The sequence below is a fragment of the Garra rufa genome, chromosome 19 (assembly GCF_049309525.1).
Source record: "Garra rufa chromosome 19, GarRuf1.0, whole genome shotgun sequence".
Taxonomy (NCBI): Eukaryota; Metazoa; Chordata; class Actinopteri; order Cypriniformes; family Cyprinidae; genus Garra; species Garra rufa.
In genome coordinates, this window is record NC_133379.1 from 19,383,791 (window position 1) to 19,400,018 (window position 16,228).

The window sequence follows — 16,228 nt, forward strand, 5'->3', positions numbered from 1 at the left end:
TGTGTTATTGTATGTGTTATTGTATTGTATGTCGTGGAGGGAAATACACAAGAGCTTTTAAGCGCGAGCGCCCACGAGGAAATCACTTCTCAGGGTTGACAAGTCCGCGGTTTTCCCGCGTAATTGAGCTACTGTTGCCAGCGAGCTGGTTTTGTTTCGCAAACCTGGCAACCCTGTTTCAGCTGTCAGGAAACCGGTTTCTTTCAGTTCAAACTTCTCAAGTTCGACCACTGATCTATAATAGAGAACATTATCATTATATAGATCAGAGTTCGACACTTAACGCGTTCTTATAGTTAATAGTAATAATAGTTTGATAACGTATGTTGGATACGCCATATATCTTAAGTAATACTTATATAAAGTATTTTAAGTTAGTTACTGATTTGTAATATTTTCGGGAATTATCAAACAAGTTAAATATTAGATAGTTTGTTGCAGCTAAGGATGCGTCACGTGTACACACGTCACATCTTGGAGGATTACATCTTGTGGAAAAGACATATTATATATTATCTTAGCAATGCATATTACTAATCAAAAATGAAGTTTTGATATATTTATGGTAGGAAATTTACAAAAATGTCTTAATGGAATATAATCTTTACTTAATATCCTACAGATTTTTGCCATAAAAGAAAAATCGATAATTTTGACCCATAGAATGTATTTTTGGCTATTGCTACAAATATACCTGTGCTACTTATGACTGGTTCTGTGGTTGAGGGTCATATATATATATATATATATATATATATATATATATATATATATATATATATATATATATATATAATCAATTATCAAATAAAATCCGAAAGTTTGAGAACCACTCAACTTAAATGACAAGAAAGACTCAGATATTAAAGATACTAATTGTGTATTGATATCACTAAACTTGGATTGGATCTAAGAACGAAAATATTACTTTTTTTTAGAACATTTCAAAATGAGGATTTGCAAGGGAACATCAGACAAGAGGTGAGTGCCGTTCTGATAACAGTTAATTATTCTTAATTATTCAGAAATTTTTTTTAAAGAAAAACATTTATGACACATAACAATTGTCTCCCTCTAACCCTGACAGTGGCCTTGTGGCTGTTATCTTTTTCTTGTTGGGAATGGGAACTCTGCTTCCATGGAACTTCTTCATAACTGCAATGAATGTAAGACAGACTTGTACTGATTGATGAAGATTATCTTTAAATCTCACATGCTCATAATCAATTCCCTTCTGTTTGCAGTATTTCACTGACCGTTTGAAAAACGGTACAAATTCTACACAGCCTGACACTTACATGTTTGGTAACATGAGTGTGCTGTTAGCCCAGCTTCCCTTGCTGCTATTCACACTTCTCAACTCCTTTCTATACCAGCAGTGAGTATCTGGTTCATGCAACATTTGTTTACTTCTGCAAGTCATATAGTGTGTACATCGTTTTGGGGCGCACCGTTATTTTGATGACTGAAATGGTTGCACTACTGTTATTTTTACCACAACACAACTCAGAAAATAAAGTACTTATATGATGACTACAGCTACTGAAAGAGCTTACTGGTGGCAATAGATATAAGTGTAGGCGTAACCCAAATCATTGATTTCATTGATTTTCCCTACAAGGAGTGTAAATGCCCCTGGACATTGAGTGAAATCCACACTGAGAAACTCCTTTAGCGGCTGTGGCGTCATGACAGGCATTGCAGGTTTACATCCAGTCAGGATGGCATCTAGCGTTTCTTGTCTCTGCAATTTGTAAGCTCTTTCAGTAGCTGTGGTCTACTAAAAGCCTGAAAGGCATCAGGGCTAAAGTGAAAAGTACAAAGACGCAGGTCTTTAGAAAGTTTTATTTGTCCACCGGCATCTTCCCATTTTTTTTTCTCTTCTTATCACTAGGAAAGCAGTGTAGAGACTTTCGCTTCTCTTGTTGTCCTCTAGCAAAAAAAAAAAAAATCACAACCAAAAGCCGCACAATGTGGCATCGTATTGTCTTTTGGTAAAAAAAAATAGGTAGCAGTAGTAGCTCACGGAGTTCAACCATTTGACGTCATTGAAATAATGGCGCCCCTGTAGCTCAAAATATGTACAAAACAATGTGGATTTTTTAAATAACATAAATCTTTCATGGGTTTTTCTACTACATAATAAGAGACATCATTTATGTTATATTAAGCCATACAAGTCTTAATACCCGGGGTTCCCTTTAACAAGCCTCTTATATCTTTTGCTTATATAGCATTGCAGAGAAGATGCGGATTGCTGGCAGCATGGTCTTCATATTACTTCTCTTCATTCTCACGGCCATTTTAGTGAAAGTTAAAATGGACCAGGACCAGTTCTTTTCCATTACAATGGCGACAATCTGGTTTATTAACAGTATGTTTCTTCATTCCTCTTTTCACTTTATACTATTAAGAGTATTACAATAGAACCTCTTTCATTTTTTTTGTTTTTTTTTTACATGTTTGAGTGAGCAAATCATCTTACAAATCTAACACTCCTCATCTTTCCTGCATTTTTGCTCAGTGTTTGGGGCTGTGCTTCAAGGTAGTCTGTTCGGGCTGATCGGTAAGATGCCGCCGAGATTCAGCTCCGTGTTCATGAGCGGGCAGGCAGTGGCAGGAATCTTCTCTGGTATTGCAATGCTGTTAGCGAGTATCTGTAAGTACCCACAATATTCTAATTACTTGGTGTACTGTTTAGCTATTTAGTGACCAAACAGTACTTTTCCATTCTCACTGTACATAAAAGGGTTCAGCCTTTGTGGAGCTATTTTTACCCAACATGGTTCTACATTACAACCATTTCAGTCGCATCTGTGTCTCCATTCAAACACTGCGTTGTTTCGTTTATGAATGAACATGCGTTTTTAAACAAATCTAGTGAGTCAATGAATCAATTAACCATTCATAAACACAGTCAAATGCTTTATTCCTGAATGAATCATCCATTCGAACGAATCAAATGAATGATATGATTCAGTAATTAAATCAGTGACTTGCCTCCACCTACAAGCAGATTTTGTTTTATTTTTAAAGTATCGTTTCCATTTTTTAAATACTTTAATATTTCTGGATTCAAAATGTTATATTGAAAACATCTCAACATGAATTTATGAATTTGATTGCATATGAAAATACATCTACAAGCCACTTTTGTGTTCTTCTATGCCACCTTTGTAGTACAAATACATTTAGTTAAAGGAGAACTCCGGTGTGATTTTGACCTAAAGTGTATTGAATCATGATACCGAGTGTAAACGTACCTTGCATATCTCATCTCGTCTTGTCCACTGTAGACTTCCAAGGGCCCTGACATTTAAAACGAGACATTGAGAACTCAGAAAAAGCACCGGTAGTTTATTTACAAGTAGATTTATACAGACAGTAACTGCAAGAAGTTTCGCGGCCGCCGCCATCTTAAATGTAGTCACGATAAGTCGAGTGTCGAGCACCAAGGAAACTACAACCTGATAAGTTGATAAGCTGATAAATCCCTTGGTGCTCGACACTCGACTTATCGTGACTACATTTAAGATGGCGGCGGCCGCGAAACTTCTTGCGGTTACTGTCTGTATAAATCTACTTGTAAATAAACTACCGGTGCTTTTTCTGAGTTCTCAATGTCTCGTTTTAAATGTCAGGGCCCTTGGAAGTCTACCAATGAAGTGTGGAGCTACTTTGTGCCTCGTAAATGGCGTAAAACAGTGATTTATTTACATGGCTCCTTCGATGCCCGATTGACTTTCATTGACAAGCTGTTGTGAGCATCGGCTAACTGACCCCAGATTTCGGACAGCAGTGGACAAGACGAGATGAGATATGCAAGGTACGTTTACACTCGGTATCATGATTCAATACACTTTAGGTCAAAATCACACCGGAGTTCTCCTTTAATACTGGTTTCATTTGATTGGTAACTTATTCTTGTTCTACCTGTTCGTATGCTGTTGTTTTAATTAAACATTTTAAAAAGCTTAAAAAAAATTGGCATAAAAGGTGACACTTTTAAACAAAATTCCCCTGTAAATCACTTTAAGGAGTTAAGTATCACCTCGTAATGGGAAGGCAATTTTTTTGATCAGATTTTATGATTATTGATTAAAGGGTGCTCCTAAATTTTTTAAGTGAGCGTTGGGCCCTGCCTAAATAAATGTTGATATTTTTATTAGCAATCTGAGAGAAACCCATTTAGTCTGATAGCTGTGTTTTTATGCAATCTTCAGATGAAACCGACTCAGAGAGTTCTGCCCTGGGATATTTCATAACCCCCTGTGTTGCCACTCTACTTACTTTATGCTGTTACCTTATCCTTCCGCATCTGGTAGGTGCCACAGGCCATCATGATTTCTTTTCACTTGTTTTTTTTATTTAAAAATTGCTATAAAATATGGAAATAGTAGCACAAAATGAAATTCCTCATTATATTACAGAGATTTGCCCAGCTTCATTTGGAAAATGTGTCTACTAAAACTACTCTGAAGGAGCCATCAGCAAATCGTTCTGGTATGTGTACATTTTTCCATTATTTGGACAAATTACACAAAGATGAGCAAAGCCACTCAATGATAGTTCTTTTAAATCATACATTTTGATGGTCTTTTTGTTGCTACAGAGATTGTTAAAGTGAAGTTGAATAATTTTGACGACATTGGTGAAACAGAAGCATGTGAAAAACTGAATGAGTTCAAACAGGAACCCACTGAGGAGAAGTCAACTGTGCCACAGGTCTTCAAAAAGGTATAGCGAATGTATTTTCTGTTTATGTACTCACTATTAGGAATAATTCACTGAATGTATTTTAAAAGAATTACATAAGTGCCTAGCTGGATGTATTTTATTTATTTTTTATAGATTTGGGTGATGGCTGTATGTGTGACATGCGTGTTTGCCGTCACACTGTCCGTTTTCCCAGCAATTACTATAAGTACAAAACCCTCTGGATTATTTGAAGGGAAAGGTGAGTCTGCACAAGGTTTTTAAAGCTCATGCATTTTGCTTGTCAAAGCACTTTGATTTACACCTGTTTTCAACTTACAGAGAACATCTTTATACCTTTGTGTTCATTCATTGTCTTCAGTGTGATGGACTGGGTTGGCAGAAGCCTGCCTTCTCGTCTTCAATGGGTAAGTCTTACTGGAGCCTATATCAACACAGTATGATGTCTAACTAAGGAAATTATTCTTTATCTAACATCCATCTTTGTTCTTTTCCCAAACTCCCAGCCTTCGATGAAGAGTCATTTATTCCCTCTTTTTGTGGTATTACGGGTAGTTTTCATTCCTGCCCTCATGCTCTGCAATGTCCAGCCTCGCTTCTATCTCCCAGTCATTTTCAATCATGACATGGCTTATATCATCATCATGTCTTTGTTTGCCATGACCAATGGATATTTTGCCTGCCTCTCCATGAGCTATGCTCCACAGTAAGTACAATTAAGGGCAACACAAAAGTTTAACATATCAACTGGTGTCAGTAAATAGTACATTTATTCTGTGATGTCACAAAATATTTTGACTTTATTCTCATAATATTTTCACTCTATTCTTGTAATGCTCTAAATAAAGTCGTAATATTATGTGAATAAAGTCGAAATATTACAAGAATAAAGACGTATTATTTCAAGAATAAAGTTGAAATTACGAAAATAAAGTTGAAATATTAAGACAATAAAGTAGAACTATTTAAACAATAAAGTCAATTATGAGAATGAGGTTGAAGTGTTTAGAGAATAAAAATTTTATGAGAATAAAGTCAAAATATTACGAGAATAAAGTTGAAATATTTGATAATAAAGTTGAAATTACGAGAAAAAAAGTTGAAATCTTTCGAAAATAAAGTTGAAATATTAAGACAATAAAGTAGAACTATTTTGACAAAAAAGTAAAAATTACAAGCATAAAGTTGAAGCGTTTAGAGAATAAAGTCATAATATTATGAAAATAAAGTTGAAATAATGAGAATAAAGTCGAAATATTTTGAGAATAAAGTCGAAATAATTAGAGAATAAAAGTAAATATTTCGAGAATAAAATTGAAATTGCAAGAATAAAGTCGAAATATTACAAGAATAGAGTGAAACTATTACAAGAATAGTCAAAATATTTCGAGAATAAAATTTAAATTGCAAGAATAAAGTCGAAATATTACAAGAATAGAGTGAAACTATTACAAGAATAGTCAAAATATTTTGAGAATAAAGTTGGAATATTATGAGAATAAAGCAAAAATATTTTGAGAATAAAGTCAAAATTATGAGAATAAGGTTGAAAGGTTTAGAGAATAAAGTCAAAATATATTGAGCATAAAGTCAAAATATTTCTAGAATAAAGTCAAAATTACAAGAATAGTGTGTTGAAGTGTTTAGAGAATAAAGTCAAAATATTTCGAGTATAAAGGTTAAATATATTGAGAATAAAATTTAAATTAAGAGAATAACGTCGTAATATTGTGAGAATAAAGTCTAAATATTTCAAGAATAAAGTTGAAATTTTGAGAATAAATTCGGTATATTTTGAGAAAGTTGAAATTACGAGAATAAAGTCGAAATATTAAGACAAAAAAGTAGAACAATTTTGAGAATAAAGTTAAAATATTATGAGAATAAAGTCAAAATATTTCGAGAATAAAGTTGAAGTGTTTAGAGAATAAAGTCAAAATGTTTTGTGAATAAAATTATAAGAATTAATTCGTAGCAATTACAAGATTACAGTTATAATATTTTGAGAGTATATTAGCCTGTTGTGCATGCAATTGGCCTGGATTAGGAGTACGGAAGATATTCCAAATTCCATAATAAAACTGACAGAATTTGAAAGCGTGTATTATAAGAAAAGCAACAAATTACCAAAATATTGTGATTACTGGGTGGCTGGCTTGCTACAAATAATGGAAGATGTTAAATATAATTTCCAATTATTTACTCTATTACACCATAAATAAAACAGCTTGTGAATAGTCACTTATATACCTCAGAACAGACAACAATATAACATGTTTAGAACGTTTTATAGTTGTTTTTAATCAAATATTATAACTTTAAATGCTAGTTTCATTTTCGCAATGTTTTGTCTTTATTCTCGTAATTTATATATTATTCTCATACTTAATTTTTTTTCGCAATTTTGACCTTATTCTCGAAACATTTCAACTTTATTCTCGTTATTATGTTTTATTCTCAAAACATTTTGACTTTATTCTAAAAATGTTATGAGTCTCATAATATAAAATTCTTTTAACGTGGCGTCGTACCATTCTAGGTTGTCTAATTCAAGACAAATGCATTGTTTTCCATAATATATCTCAGAACACCCACAAACTGTTTATTCTTTATCTAGGCTTGTGAGGCCTAAAGATGCAGAGACAGCAGGGGCTCTGATGACCTTCTTCCTGGCTTTGGGACTTTCTCTGGGTGCGGCTCTCTCTTTTGGGCTTAAAATAATTCTTTAGGGAGGATCCCACATTTGTGAGAATGAGCAGACCGTGGACAATAAAAGCATACTTTGGGCTTTATAGCACTTTATATACTTATTTTTTTTTCATCTCATTTTTTTTTTTACTTTCATTTGCAATCAATATTTTACATCATATGAATGTTTTTATATTAGTTTTTTATATATTTTTTGTATTAATATTTTTTATTTGTTTTTTCGAAGTTCATCTATTTATCTTTTATATGTTGTATGCTTTTATTTGTGTGTTTTGTTTTTACTCAGTTTTCAATAAAAATATAAAACCGCTTAATGTGCAAACACTTTACTTTCAACCTGTGTATAGTTGCTGAAACCCCGATTAGGAATAGTTAGATTTGCTGATGCCTTGTGGAATTTTGTTAGATTATATGCGTATTGGCAAATGATTGACTTCAGCACTCTAGACCAGTGAAATACACACTTAATAGTGAAGTTTTCATTAAGGGCATAGCTCACCCAAAAATGTAAGTTCAGGCATTAATTACTCACCCTCATGTCGTTCCAAACCTGTAAGACCTTCATTCATCTTTGGATAAACATCTGATTTTTTGATGCAATCCAAGAGCTTTCTGGCCCTGCATAGACAGCAATGCAGCTGACAAGTTCAAGGCCCAAAAAAGTAGTAAGGACATCGTTTAAATAGTCCATGTGACATCAGTAGTTCAACCATAATGTTATGAAGCTACGAGCAAACTTTTTGTGCGCAAAGAAAAAAAAATAACGACTTTCGATAATTAACGACAATTCTCTTTCATGTCAATCATTGACGCACGTTCACAAGAATACCACAATGTATGGTCGTCCCTCCTTGAGTTTTGAGCAGTGTAGATTAGCACTTGTTATTTGTCGTTTCTACGTTCACAAATGCAGACATGGTTTTATGTTTACCTATTGTCTGTTCGCAAGGCAGCGCGTAAAAAGACAGTATAAGTCGTCATAATAAGTAAGTATGTCCCCACTGGATGCAACAAACAACTTGTTTATAATGGTTGTCAGTGTTGCTGGATCACTGGATAGCTGGCCAATCAGAGCAAACCACGCTTTTCAGAACGATGAGCTTTCTGAATATCGACGCTTTTCAAAAAGGCGAAACCTTTTTTGAACAATAAACCACGTAAACACATTGCATTACAGCAAATACATAAAATAATTTTCTTTTTAGCAACGTCATACCCCTTTAAAGAGGTCCTATTATGCTTTTTAACTTTATGAATTTTAGCCAGTGTGTGGTGTGTATGTTTAGGCATAAAAAACATCTTCAAAGTTACAAGTCCACTCCAAAGGGAGATACTTGTTTTTGTTTTTTTAAAAAGCCATTTTCAAGAACTAAAACGGTAAACCTTTGGACTACAGCGTTTGTGTTCTGGATGCTATGATGTCACAACGTAAATCCCACCTATGGAAATTCAAATCGTTGGTGGGTGTGGAGGGATGAGGTGGGGGATTCGCCTAACTTTAGTGATGTGGCATGAACAGCCACTTCAGGGATGCTTCAGCAAGCCGCAGGGAGGCTCGTATAAATGCAAGCATTTAGTAAAACGTCCGTGAACTGCCCCAGTATCTGTGCTGGAGCCGGGCCGTTGATGTGTGCGGTACAGGCGGTCGAAAAACACATGCGGAGCCACCGCTGATGTAAACACTGATGTTCACCAATCGCAACACAGTGGGATTCATATTTTAGTAAATATGAAACTAAAGTTCAAGTAAATGTTCATTCTCAAGATAGATAGAAATAAGTTGTGAAACTGTAACAATAATCACACAGTTTCAGTCTGCTAAAGCATTTACAAGAATGTAAGAGGGTTTTCTATATCGTCATTTTCTAGGTGTTCTTTAAGGAACGAGCGTATTTTTTCACTGAAAAGATTTGAATGGTAATCTCTGGAGTCTGCTACTGAATTGAAAACACTGTTTCCATTGCAGATGTCCTTCACTCCCCAGCTTACGACACCAGCCTATCAGATTTCACAGATATCAGAAAAGTTCTTATTCATCAGATTCTCTGAAATTAGTCTATAATTTCACCCTGTAAACACATTGTACATGAGACTTTACAGCCACATCATCAATACTGTTTTTAAAAGGAAATGGAAATCTCACCTGAATCGCTCGACCTTTTTTATTCAGATAAGTGGGCCCACCGAAATCACCTGTTACAAAATACCATGCAAACACAAGAAACTATATGAGAGCTGTATTAATAATTTCAGATCTCTAGTGAATAAAAAGGCTAACCAAATACAAGCTGCCATCCTGATGGCAAAAAAATCAAACTTACCTTTGCAGGCAACGTGATCTGTTCTTGGTTTATTACCACCACTGCACAGAAAGTTGTCTGTAACTATTTCACTGGCATTTTTCACATTGATTCCTTTAGCTTTTTTTGCATCTTCAACACAAGCATCCCGCTAAAGAAAAAAGTACACCAAGAAGTGTTCTTATCTTTCTTTTTTTTTTACATCCATAAGAGATTGAAATAATGTTTCTAATTCCAAATGCTGACAAAATTTGAGAATATTTTACTTTTTATACATATAATACACATACAGTAAGATTACATAAGAAATAAGAAAAACCGTACATATTTTCCAAGCTTGATTGTGATGCGTTTAATTGCTTTGGGACTATTATCAGCATCCATTTCAGACGGGAAAGCAGCTTCCACAAGGGAGTTGCTCATTAGTATTTCCTCTGTTACAATAAAATGTTAACATTTTATATTTGGTATGTTTCATTGTACAAAAGCAGTATCACATGTTTAATATAATTTCTGTTTTATATTTCTAATATGGCTCTGTATGCATGTCGCATGTCTGACCTTACCATGTTTCCTGCACGTCCCTTCCCTTTCTGAAAGTTTCAGAGCTGCATTAGTTTCTTTAGTGCATGGGATGCAGATTGGTCTGTAGAGAAATACACATGATCTTTTTTTTTTTTTTTACTTTTTCAGCTTCTTTCTTTTCATATTTTTAGTAAAGTAAAGATCTATGCTCCTCACTGTAGATTAAAACTCGTCTTAACAGCTCTTTCCAGCTGTATAAGAGCAACATCAAATTCATAGTATTCCTGTATTCCCATATGCTGTTTTGCTCTGATGTTAAATTCAGGATGAACTGCATATTTTTTCACTTTTACAACTGCAAAAGGAGATGTAAACATCTTTAATAAGATTTACCATGTAAGACGTATTTCTTCAGTCTGAAAATATGGACACATCAGGACATACCCATGTCTTTTTCCAGTTTAACTGTTATCTTATCAGGTGTGTCTCCCTCTAAGAAGCAGTGAGCCGCTGTCAAGATGTAACTTGAGGACACTAATGACCCCATGCACATGGAACTTTTTTGACGCTAAATGAAGAACAGAGAAGACTGGTGTTCATATGGCTGAAATTGTTCAACTCTTTAGTCATAACATGCATGTTTTCTTCAGCTTGTGGAAGAAAATGTTTTCTTTAACATCGAGTTCTATATATAGGCTAATAAAATGCTAAAAAGGCTTACAGCAATATAAATCTGCGCCAGCCAAGGAAATGCACTGCGTTTATTTTCTAAGCCTTCCCACACAACCCCACACAATCCTACACTGGTGCTCTCATCTGTGAAAGGAAGCAGGTATTAAGTGTTAATAATAACAACAGCAATTAACACTGAGTAAATTGTAAGTCAGGAAACTGATTAGTCCAAGTACGGCTAACTGTGTTCCACAAAAAAACAACATGAAGGTGATTAAATAATTACAGAAATTTTACTTTTAGGTGAAGTATACAGTACCAATCATGTGGTCAAACATCTCTTGCACTTTTGCTAAGTCTTGAAGCTTAAAGAAGTGTTTTTCTTGGTCCTTCTGTGACACCAAGTCATTTAAGTCCTCTTGATACACATCATCTCCGACTCCAAATACATAAAGATCTAGAAATAGAGGACACATCCAATATGAAATCAATTATAAAGACTTCTAAACAAACATATATATTTATATTTATATATATATACTGTATATATATATATATATATATATATATATATATATATATATATATATATATATATTGTGCTGTCCCTGATGATACTGCTTGATAATGAAACACACATTTCAAAAATATAATAATTGATAAATTGTTTGCCTGACCTATAAGATGAGATAAATAACAGTGAATAGTTTGTTCATTTCTATTCTAATTTGTAATACTGTGCATAAGTATTTTTATTAAATACACCCAAAAATTAAAATTGGCCCTTTATTGACTCACCCTCCAGGCTTCCTTCCTTCAGACAAATCCAATTGGATCTCCCAAACTTTATCATGGCAGTGGGCAGGGTGTTCTCTTCATCAGTCCAAAACAAGTCCGTTAAAGTGCATCCATCCATAATAAAAAAGTGTCTCGCGGGGGGGTTAATAAAGGTCTCCTGTAGCGAGTGTTTTTGTAAGAAAAATATCCATATTTAAAGGGGTCATCGGATGCAAAACTCACTTTTTACATGTTGTTTGAACATTAATGTGTGTTGGCAGTTTGTGTACACAACCACCCTACAATGATACAAATCCACCCAGTGGTATTTTTTTAATCTTTAAAGGTAATATCTCCTTTTTAATATCAGGTCATTCTCAGCTTGTCACAAATGGCCTTTCTTAATAATGTGCTAGTTAGCATGTTTCGTAGCTAAACGCGGCTAAATTTTGGCTAAAGTAAACATTACGGCTGCTCATCCCATGGCAGAGAGGGGCGGGGTGAGCAGAGCTCATTAGCATTTAAAGGAACATACAACAGAATAGCTCGCTCTAAAAGGGCTGAATTTGACTAGCAAAAAGTGTGTTTTTACATTATTATTGAGAATATTTTTTTACCAAAGTATGTTATAGGCCATGGTTCCTCAAATCTTACCCTGGAGGTCCAATGCGCTTCAGAGTTTAGCTCCAACAGAGGTTCAAACTCACCTACCTGTGATTTTCCAATGAAGACACTGATTAGCATGCTCAGGTGTGTTTGATTAGGGTTAGATCTAAACTTTTCAGGAAAGTGGATCTCCTTGGCCAGATTTGAGGATCCCTGTTATAGACTTATCATTAAGACCCTAAAGAATCATATCAACTTGTGGAAAATGGGCAACCGATGACCCCTTTAAAAAGTAATAATCACCTTGATCTAGCTTCGCAAATTGTCGTACACGGAAGCTGTGCGCATGCCCTGCTAGCACAAAATGAGGATTTGTAAAGACAAATGTTGGAGGATTTTGATATAAGCTAAGAGGAGACTTTGCTTCCTTCGCTCCTGTAAACAAGTGTTTGTTTTCACAAGACTCACAGGTGCATTGCCATAATAAAGCTTGGGAGAGCCAGAACAATTTTTAGTATAACTCTGATTGGATTCATCTAAAAGATGTTATATACTGAGGATGCCTGGAGGGTGAGTAAGTAATTGGCAAATTTAAATTTTTGGGTGAACTAACTCTTTCATTTGTTTGTATTGTATGTAAATGTTAATGTCAGTACCATCAGTGAACACTATGACGATGTGTTGGGTCTCACTGAAGGCCATTGCATTGTTGATCTCCTCCATTTTCATGCTCTCTAAAATCTCTGAATAGACTTTGGTAATATTGGCAGCTGTTTTATCTCCTTTACCTGTTTTTTTCACACCAGACTATTAGAGTCAGCAGGTTAATGAAAACATTTTCCAATTGAAACAACTGACTAAATCTAAATTAAAATGAATCAAAGTTAACATGGATTGTTTTATTTTAACTACATAATAAATATTTAATCAAATTAATCTTAAATGTACTATTAGTACATTATTTTGTAACAACAATCTCTAAAAAAAAAAAGTAATTGTACCCATGGATACAGTAAGACTCAGGAAGAGACATTCAAACAGAATACTTACTCTCATTACTAAAATCGTCCAGATCTTTAAGGAGACTTATTAATTTTCTTTCATCTTTGAAGGTCCTCATAGAGTTTATCCGCATAACGTCTGTAGCAAATATCAGGATCTCATAGTTTGGGGAGACCGGGTAATAACTAATCTTTTGGAAAAGAGCATTGAGAGTTCAAAGATGGAAGCAACATCTGTCTGTTATCTGATCAAAATGCTAGAGTTCAGCGCAGTTAATGTTTTCATAATGTGAAACAGGATATTTACTATCGATATCGACACACTAATCGTGATATTAGAGGTTTCTGACAATGTTGAGGAGGTTAAAAGTCAAGTTCACTCTTGAGAGCATCTCAGTGTATCACAATGGTAATGCTTCATTTTCAAATATTGGTGTTTATATTATTGCAAAACCTTTAACATCAAATTGAACAACAATTAAATGGCTGCTTTTAGATTTTAGGTTAAATTCCCTACACCAACCTCTGAAGGTTTGACAATTGACATATCTTCTCTATAAGCATTTTAATGGTGGTTTTTGCATTGTCAAAATCCTTCTCCTTTATGCTGTCAGATGCATCCACAGCAATGTAAATATCAAGTATTCCATCCTGATCCACAGTTATTTTCTTACCCGGCTGTTCTTAAGACAGAAGGAACATGGTATTCATGTTTAAATGCACAGATGTGATTTGTTTCTTTTCTGAGCAGGGAAATTAATAATGAAAATGTAAAAAAAAAAATTTGTGTGTGTGTGTGTAATGCTTAAAAAAAGTCACATAAAGGTACCTTTTTCATGCAACTGAGAAAACGCTAGATTTGTCTTTAGAGTGTTGGTAAAAGCGTCTGATGCTTCCTCTGGGGTGTCGTATGTGAAATCAGCTGTACAGTATTAACACAACAACAGCATTACTCATGGCTAACAACCTTTCATTTTTTCCATAGTCCATACAAAACACATGATTTTGTAAATTTCAGTGAAGTTATTTTAAGACACACCGTAACATTGTGGCTCTGTTCCTGACCACTGGCCACCATCCTGACACACTCGCACTTTGGAACCGATCAAGGTCAATGGACTCTCGCAGCGGTACGTGACTTTGTCGTCTATGTTAAACATGTTCCCTGCTCGACTGCTACCAGGGGGAACACCAGGGTCAGGACAGTGATCAACTGTGAGACAGTAATAAACAGACAAATTGAAGTAGTGATCAATGGGCCTACATTTCAGCTTGACCCAGACTAGTGCATGGAAACTGCTGTGTGTTTACATATTTACAAAGTAATAGTGACTACTCACTGTTATCTCCACAAATTGGCGTGCTTCCACTCCACTTGCCATTAGGCTTGCAAACACGGACCGCTGAGCCACGAAACATATAATCAGATGGACATGAGTAGGTAGTTGTGTCATTTACATAGTACTTGTCTTTATATGGAATCACCTCTCCATTCTTGAAAACACGAGGATTGGGACACGTGATCTCTAGGATAAAGGCAAAAATAAACACATACTGTAGATATACATAATAAAAGTCCAGCATTTATTTACTATATCTTGACACAAAATAATGCCTTGTTTCTTACTTTTGCACTCTGGAGTTTTTATGATTTTGGTCGTTGAGGTCCAGAGTCCATACTGACAATGACGTGACCGAACCGATGGGTAATATCCATTCGGGCAGATGTATGTTAGTAGACTCCCATGTGAGTAGCCATTAGAAAGAACAAAGCTCCCTCCAGTAATGCTTAGGTTCTCTTTGGGACATGAAATGTCTCTTTTGGACATGGAGAATTGAGCACCTAGTATAAACAGCCAGATCATTGAAGAAGGCCATAAAAAATATGACAGAAGCAACTGTTTTAGTTCCATTTAAAAAAAAAAAAGAAATGATACAAGCCAAAATATTTTTGTCTGTATATTTCAGAATGCATTTATTTTAAGAAACAAAAAGACCTACCTGTGATAAGAGGGTATATCACTGTAAGCATTAACCATTTCAGCTGCTGCTTACTCTCCATGCTGCTTATGTTAAGTCTTCAGCTGAGAAAAAAAAAACACAGAAGCAAATGGTCAGGGGGAAACTTTTATAGTGGGGTCAATATTTTATTTACATTCAGTGGTCAATGTTTAACCTCAAGTCAAATAAGAATCACAAAACGCACAGCTCAAAACAAGACTGACAACACACGGCCAAGACAACAAGGATTGGCTCAAGAAGAAGCATATTAAGGTCCTGGAGTGGCCTAGCCAGTCTCCAGACCTCAATCCCATAGAAAATCTGTGAAGGTAACTGACGGTTGGAATTGCCAAATGTCAGCCTCAATACCTTAATGACTTGGAGAGGATAAATAAACTTACCATTAAAATTATAGACTGATCATTTCTTTTTCAGTGGCAAACGAACAAAATCAGCAGGGGATCAAATACTTTTTTTTCCCCATCACTGCGATGTGCACATGTGCACACTAACGCACAGACAAGAGCCGTTAAAGGTTAAACACAGTAAGACAAATGGTTTCTACAATGGCACTGGTTACAAAAACTGTCTTTTCTGTAATGCTTTCTCTATGCCACTAAGTGTCAATAAAAGTTAAAGTCATTTAGCTTTCATACAAACCAGTGTGGCAAAGCCAAAAATGCCTGTACTTTTAAATAAACACCACTCTGCAGAGGTGCTAATGTGTCAGATGTTTGGAAAGCGCAGGATGATGGTCAGGGGTGTCAAACTCAGTTCCTGGAGGGCCACAAATTCAACCCTAATTCAACACATCTGATCTAGTTAATAAAGCCATTTAGGCTTATTTGAAAACTACATCATAGTACAGCTATGTGCCATAAAGTCCATTTATTTCAATAATTTGTTTCAAATAGTGAAACT

At 35.0% G+C, this 16,228-nt stretch overlaps 2 protein-coding genes across 2 annotated transcripts in view; one reads left to right on the forward strand and one right to left on the reverse strand.

The window, feature by feature from the left end:
* LOC141292279 (complement factor B-like) overlaps positions 1-15,386 on the reverse strand; it is a 19,341-nt gene extending 3,955 nt beyond the window's left edge. Inside the window, exons 1-15 of the mRNA XM_073824284.1 lie at positions 15,308-15,386; positions 14,934-15,149; positions 14,647-14,832; positions 14,346-14,519; positions 14,136-14,228; positions 13,830-13,989; positions 13,356-13,492; positions 12,902-13,093; positions 11,242-11,394; positions 10,972-11,066; positions 10,695-10,818; positions 10,467-10,605; positions 10,292-10,371; positions 10,050-10,159; positions 9,747-9,876 (exon numbers count right to left, since the gene is read on the reverse strand). Of these exons, the coding sequence (XP_073680385.1) occupies positions 9,747-9,876; positions 10,050-10,159; positions 10,292-10,371; positions 10,467-10,605; positions 10,695-10,818; positions 10,972-11,066; positions 11,242-11,394; positions 12,902-13,093; positions 13,356-13,492; positions 13,830-13,989; positions 14,136-14,228; positions 14,346-14,519; positions 14,647-14,832; positions 14,934-15,149; positions 15,308-15,368 (2,050 nt within the window). The 5' untranslated portion in view covers positions 15,369-15,386. The remainder of the gene's footprint in view (positions 1-9,746; positions 9,877-10,049; positions 10,160-10,291; positions 10,372-10,466; positions 10,606-10,694; positions 10,819-10,971; positions 11,067-11,241; positions 11,395-12,901; positions 13,094-13,355; positions 13,493-13,829; positions 13,990-14,135; positions 14,229-14,345; positions 14,520-14,646; positions 14,833-14,933; positions 15,150-15,307) is intronic.
* On the forward strand, positions 945-7,657 carry slc29a2 (solute carrier family 29 member 2). The gene is made up of 12 exons (XM_073824283.1): positions 945-981; positions 1,088-1,166; positions 1,245-1,378; positions 2,235-2,374; positions 2,525-2,659; positions 4,224-4,321; positions 4,431-4,503; positions 4,613-4,737; positions 4,852-4,957; positions 5,038-5,123; positions 5,223-5,422; positions 7,334-7,657. Exons 1-12 carry the CDS (start codon positions 950-952, stop codon positions 7,443-7,445), a joined length of 1,320 nt encoding a protein of 439 aa, XP_073680384.1. The 5' UTR covers positions 945-949; the 3' UTR covers positions 7,446-7,657.
* Positions 15,387-16,228: the final 842 nt, after the last annotated feature.

Excerpts from the sequence above, each read along its gene's own strand:
- slc29a2 (XM_073824283.1), top strand. The coding sequence starts at position 950 with ATGAGGATTTGCAAGGGAACATCAGACAAGAG. Across the intron at positions 1,379-2,234 it reads AACTCCTTTCTATACCAGCA|CATTGCAGAGAAGATGCGGA; the intron begins GTGAGTATCTGG and ends TTGCTTATATAG. Across the intron at positions 2,660-4,223 it reads AATGCTGTTAGCGAGTATCT|ATGAAACCGACTCAGAGAGT; the intron begins GTAAGTACCCAC and ends TGCAATCTTCAG.